The 6,361-nt window shown below is 50.9% G+C and overlaps 1 protein-coding gene across 1 annotated transcript; it reads left to right on the top strand.

The window, feature by feature from the left end:
• The first annotated feature begins 2,598 nt into the window (after positions 1 to 2,598).
• RPRML (reprimo like) lies at positions 2,599 to 4,576 on the top strand. Its single transcript, XM_071450827.1, has 2 exons — positions 2,599 to 2,778; positions 3,236 to 4,576. Exon 2 carries the CDS (start codon positions 3,447 to 3,449, stop codon positions 3,780 to 3,782), a length of 336 nt encoding a protein of 111 aa, XP_071306928.1. The 5' UTR covers positions 2,599 to 2,778; positions 3,236 to 3,446; the 3' UTR covers positions 3,783 to 4,576.
• The last annotated feature ends 1,785 nt before the right edge of the window (positions 4,577 to 6,361 follow it).

Raw genomic sequence — 6,361 nt, 5'->3', positions numbered from 1 at the left:
CACCCACTGAAACATCAGAACTGCCTGTGGGTGTCTCTCAAAGGTGTTTTATAAAGATCTTGTTCCCCTGCAATACCAGGGTCGTAGTCAGAGCTGGGGAAACTGAGGCACTTGGAATACACGTTGGGAGCAAAAGGGAGAGAAGGGCTGGATTAATTTCCCTGGGATGCTCTCTCCCACCAGGTGACAGGGGTTGGGGACAATAATGACACAGCCTTGGGTCAAGACAACCCAGCACACAGAAATACCAAGCTGTGGAATACAAGTTTTTGTGGGTGCCAAGAGCTGCAGCCACATCCTGGAGATGCTGGAGGCTACAGATGCACAGAGCTGTACAAGAGCCACAGCCTCATGCTGGGAGATGGATAACAGCACTTGTCCCAGACCTGGCAGCTGTCCACAAGAGGTAACAGTTTTTGTAAAAATGAGGTAGAATACAGACTCTTCCTCAGGACCTTGGGACTTTCCTTGGCTTTAAAAGAACTTTTGGTGCCTCTTTGCTTCTCCACACCGCCCCACCAATCTTGAGGATCCTGCTGTTCTCCTCTGTGGGGATCATTGTCCACCTGGGATCCAACTCCCTTCCTAGGGCTTGTTAATGAAGATTTGGCAAAGGGCACTAGGAGAAGCCCATCAACCCTCATACAGTATCAAATAGGGCTGTACCTTGGCTGAGACATCACTACAAACCCCAAACCTGTTTTTGGGCATCTCTAGTCTTGCCCTGCTTCAGATCCTGGAGCCATATCTCACTGCAGACCCCATTAGCCAGTTTTAGGGCATCCAAATTCCTTACTTTCCTGCCTGGACAAGCTGCCTATATGGCCTTTCCCATCATGTGGGGCTTTCTGCCCACACAGCTGCCTGTCCCCATGTGCTGCGCTGTGTCATCCTGTTACTGTGTCTGAGTGTTTCATGGAAAGGAGGATTAGTCTTAACTGTCTAGTGAGGACTATGGCATCCTGTTTGGCTCTGCACACCCCCAGACCCAACCTGCCATCCATGTCCCAGGCCCTCTTCACCAGGGACTCATCCTGTCCAGCTCCCGGCTACCCAAACTGGCAAGTGCTGCTGTCAAAGGACATGTTGCTCTGTGTGTCCTGGAATCCCCTGCCCAGTGTGGGCTGTGATACTTTCAGCATGGTGCAAAAATGCTAAAGAAAAAGGAAAAAGTCGCAAAATGAAGTATTTGACCTGCCTTCACCTTCCTGGGCCGGTCTTGTCTGAGGACAAGGATGGAATGAACTCAGTCAAAGATGTTTAGGTGGAATTTCCTTGCAAACTGCAAGAAGGTGCTGTTTGTCCTAAAAACATTGCTGGGATTGAATGTCCCATCCCTGGAAGTGTTCAAGGACAGTTTGGACAGGTCTAGCAGAAGATGTCCTTGCCCATGACAGGGTGTTAGAATGACTTAAGGTTCTTTCCAACCAAAACCATTCCAAGATTCCACAATGTTACCTCCAGGCACTGCATAATAGGCAGTGGGATGCTCCAGATTTTGGGGTCCCTGGTGGGATGAAGGCAGAAGCCAGCAAGGGAGTGTTTGGGAGCCCTGGCTGACCCATCACCACAGGCTGTGACCCAGGAGCAATGGGTGCCGCCCAAATCCATGCTGGGGTGTGCTGGGAGAGGAGATGTTGGAGCTGGAGCCACCAGAGGGAGCAGAAACTCCTTCAGTCTGAGAGCATGCAGGGAGAGGATCCCCAGTGCCAGGCTGGGGCACTGGGGATGCTCTGATTTCCCGTGGGATTGTCCCAGGTTAAACACTAGCAGATGCTCCTTGGATCAGGGTTTTCCCCCCCTTCCTGCATAACTTCTGCTGCAACTGCCCTAGCAGAGCGGGCAGCAACCCAGAGAGAAATGCCAAATTCAGAACAAGGAAGAAAATGCAACAAGTAAACCCTGAACTGAACAGGTCTGAGCCCCTAAAGTCACAGCTGCCCAAAAGGAAGATCACTTGACACTGTCCCTGCCAAGCTGCCCGCCACCCTCAGCCACCCACACATTCCTGACTTGAGCTACAACTCATCAATCCTCATTTTTGTTTTATTAAATCCCCTTAAAGGCTGGGCAAAGGAAACAAGCCAGCATGTACATGGATAAACCAGGGCAAAGTCCTCACACGGTACTTTGAGGGTGACCTGCTACTCTGGGCCATCCAGACAGATTTCCAGGCAAATGCCAATGGACAAAGCCAGGAAGCTTGGACATGGCACTCCTGTGGGCACAGGCCTGGGATGAGCAGGAGCAGGAGTAAGCCTGACAAGCTTGGCACCCTGACTCGTGGTGTCACTTTGGAAGCTTATGCAGACACAGAGAGGGGAGTGATGGTGAAACTTCCCCTGGTGCCTTGGTGGGACTAAGGGGCCTGTGATGCTCTGGCCCTGGATGCTGCAGTGACGCTGCTGTGGGACCCAAAGCTGGGGATGGAGCAGAGATCAGGGTGCAGTGCCTCCCTTTGGAGGAGCTAAAGTGAGAAGGGGAGGAAAGGGAGACCACGTGCCCGGAGGAAGAAGCCCCCAGCCAGACGAACAGGATGCAGAGAGGGGCTGTATCCAGCTCTTCTCTGGAGGCACAGGACAGGCATCACCAAGCAGAGCTGGGGGTGGACTGGCTGGGTAGGACCACACTGCTCGGAGAAGGAGTGGGTGGCACAGAGCAGCAAGAGGAGATCGGTGACAGCAGTGCTGACCTGAGGCTTACAGGAGCCTTCAGGGGAACAGGGACCTGCCAGCAGTCCGGATGAACATTCACCATGCAGGATGCTTTTGGGAGCAGGTGGGAGGGCTGGAGGGAGGGATGAGCTAGGTACCACCCTGCAGGACCTTAGGGGTGGGTCAGGCCCCACCTGGGGGTGGCACAGGGGTGGGGGTGGCAGGGCAGAGATGGGGTGTGCAGCATGGGAAAGGGGTGGGCAGCAGGGTGAACATGGAGGGGGAGGAAGGCGGGCCTGGGGGAGGCTGGAAGGGGGTGGAGTTGCTGTTTTTTCTTTGAGCACGGTGAAGACTTTAGCTTGTAACTTGCATTTGTGGAGCTCCCAGCCGGCAGACACCAGCTCTCCTTGCAGCGGGAGAAACCCCGGGATCTGGCAGCACTGCTTCACTGTTTGGGGGCAGGTTGGGAGGGCAGGGGGCATGGGGTGGTCCCCGGCTGCCATCCTCTCCCCCAGATCCCTTTCTCCTTTTCTTTGTCTCTCCTTCTGCTTGTCTGGGGGCTCGTGCTAATGCTCTGCCAGGAGAGATCTGGGATCCAGACATCTGTCGGCTGCACGGACCGGCTTCCCACCTGCTCACAGCCTTGAGGAAGTTCCCTCTCCATCCTGGGCACTGAGAGAGGAAAGACAGGAGATTGCTTGGAGCTGCCGAGCTCTGGCTCGTGAAGGGTGGACAGGGAGATAACAAGCTTCCCTTTTACCTTTCCTGAAGATTTGGAGTCACACATAGACCATGAATGGATCCTTTTTCAACCAGACTCTCCTGGAGCAGGCAGCTGATCCCAATAGGACTCAGGGCTTGGGGATGCTCCTGGCCTGCTGCAATGGGACCAGCACGGTGCTGGCAACTGATGGTGGCTCCTTGGTCCTGGCACCCGATGAGAGGAGCCTTTTCATCACAAGGGTGGTGCAGATTGCTGTCCTCTGTGTCCTCTCCTTGACTGTGATGTTTGGCATCTTCTTTTTGGGCTGCAACCTGCTTATCAAGTCGGAGAGCATGATTAACTTTCTGGTGAAAGACCGAAGACCTTCCAAGGACGTGGGCGCTGCAATCATGGGACTTTACTGAAGCCACCGGGCTCTTGTAGGCAAGTGAACTGTATGGACCTGGTGTTGAGATGCACATTCCCATGTGTTTGGGGCAACTGGGCGGAGTGAGAAGTGGGGGAGGGGTCTTTTAGTCTGTCTGTGTCCATGGGAAAGCAAACCTGTTTTTCCCAGTCAACAAAATGTGGTGGCAGATGAGAAAACCACCCCAGAGCTGTGTGAAGCACAATAAATGACCGGCATTGTGTTGCACACAGAAATGGCTTAAGTTTTGCATGAAACTTGCAGAAACAGTCATAGTGTGGCGATCTGGACTCCTTACTGCTGTTACCTTGGATACCACTACCTGGGATTTAGGGCTAAAAAAAAAGGCAAATAAGCCGTTACAAAAAGAAAACAAAAGAACAAACTAATGGGAGAGCAAAATACAGGGCACAGACCTCATCTTTGAGAGGGGCAGGGGAAGGGAAGTGTGGGTCATAAAACAAAGTCTGCATGCTAAAAAATGTCAGTCTGTTGTGTTTTGGACCTTGAGCATGCATCTTCTGGTAGTTTTGTAACAGGGAAAGCATGTTGTTCCTTATTTTCCTGACCTATCTTGTTAAATAAACTGGTACTTTCTTCTTTTGCTCTGTGGTGGAGGAAGAAAAAAACACGGATAAATATAAACCCCTTTCCACCCTTAAAACAAAAGCATGCTTGTTTTTGTACACACCAGCCTCTTTTTCCAAGTGCTACGTTGTTATAGTCTTTGAGGTTTTGTAATTTTTGAAAAGTGGTGAACATTCAGGAAAAAACCAATCTGTTTCAAAAGAATTTTGTGCTGTCTTTATTACTTCTCTGTGTGTGTGTAGTTCAGGAATTTCAATCCTAGTTCCAGGTATAATCATCTCACCTTGAAGTGAAGTGTAATTAGAGGTATTTCTTTAAAGCAGAAACAACTATCATTTTTCGCAAGCAAGTATCACTTTCCACTAGCAAATGAATTAATCAAGAACTGTGTATTCCAGGCTCATGTTGAATACCTGCACAGTGCTGAAACAGAGACTCATAAAAATGCTCTGAGTGCCTCTTGCAAAGCAAGATTTCAGCCTTTGAGTTAAAACCTCTAGCTGATGACCTGTCAAAGTTGAATTATGTGAGAGGAGGAAGACTCCTGACCTTTGTTCTGTGATGGAATTACAGCTCTGGCTGTGGGTGTGAGGTAGAAATAATTTGTGTTTTGTTACACCAACAATATTCCTGCTGGGTTCACTTCTGTAGTGGGAAAGCAATCCTGGATACTGGAGGAGCTGATGAGCTGAGCCACTTGGATGTAAATCTGGAGGAACAGATCTCTGCCTTTCCCAGAGGGAAAAACATGATTAGAGAATGTTTTTAAATTAATCATTATTTGCTGAGTACCTTCTCAAGGTTCCCACATGATGCAGAGCAGGACCAGTGTAGTGCTGTCTCTGATCGCTGCCACTGACCTGTTGTGTGTGTCAGCCTTAGGAGCACAGTGACAATGTGGCAGCAGGGGCAGAATTTGTGATTCAAAACTTTGAAATGTCCTCTTGGTGCCAGTGGAACAGCTGAATAGGCAGCTCTGGTTTTTACGAGCAATTGCAGGTCTGCAGACCTGAGCCACCTTCTCAGTGGAGAGGGTCTGCTCTCCTACTGCCACACGTAAAGTGGCCTCACACAGCAGCCTGGAAGGGGATTTTAGTCCGTGCTGCTGTGAGGGGTGTTGTGGCCATTGATCTCCTGGAACAGACTGCTTGGAGTAATGCCCTGGATGCAAACTGGCACAAGGTGCCCAGAGCAGCTGGGGCTGCCCCTGGATCCCTGGCAGTGTCCAAGGCCAGGTGGGACACTGGGGCTTGGAGCAGCCTGGGATAGTGGAAGGGGTCCCTGCCCACAGCAGGGGTTGGAACTGGATGAGCTTTTAAGATCCTTCCCAACCCAAACCATTCTGGGATTCCATGATTCCATGGTCTCTTTGCTAGAGTGCAGACCACTCCCATTGCGGGAGCACAGCCTGGTCAGACATGAGGGTAAGACATGAAAAACCCAAAGCATGCAATGACCCAGCTCTGCAAATACTTGGGCTGTACTTGTGTTTGTAACCTAAAGGTGTATCTGCATCTCCAGGCTGCTGTGCTGTCACAGGATAACCCAGATGCACTCACTCAACTCCCATCCCATCCTGCTTTCAGCTGGCATTTGGTCCCTCTTGCCAATCCATCCACCAGCTGGAGGTCCTCAGAGGAAGCAGCTGGTGGAACCACCCACCTTTGCCATATTACAGCACGTCCTCATATGCTTCTGCCTTCCTTGTGCAGGGTTGAGACGCTTAAAACACTTGCACACATCCTTATCCAATTCGATTCCCAGTAAAAGCCTGATTAGCCCACCGAGGAGGAATTATTTGTGGAAAAGAAGGCTGGCATCATGAAGGAACCCCTTGGATCAGAGGTTATGGGTCTAAAGACCATCTTGAGGTGAAGTCATGGTTGCTTAAGGGAAGGCACCACACTGAGGGTACCACAATGCTCCCCAGATCTCAGAGGAAGAGCTGTGATCTCAGATTCTGAAAACCCAGCTGTCCTGCCCCAAGAC

The sequence above is a fragment of the Agelaius tricolor genome, unplaced genomic scaffold (genome assembly GCF_023055355.1).
Source record: "Agelaius tricolor isolate 1412-34295 unplaced genomic scaffold, bAgeTri1.0.p SCAF_31, whole genome shotgun sequence".
Classification (NCBI taxonomy): Eukaryota; Metazoa; Chordata; class Aves; order Passeriformes; family Icteridae; genus Agelaius; species Agelaius tricolor.
This window is presented reverse-complemented; position numbering and strand designations above follow the sequence as displayed.

What these genes read in the sequence shown, in the direction of transcription:
- RPRML (XM_071450827.1), top strand. Translation starts at nt 3,447, where the DNA reads ATGAATGGATCCTTTTTCAACCAGACTCTCCTGGAGCAGGCAGCTGAT.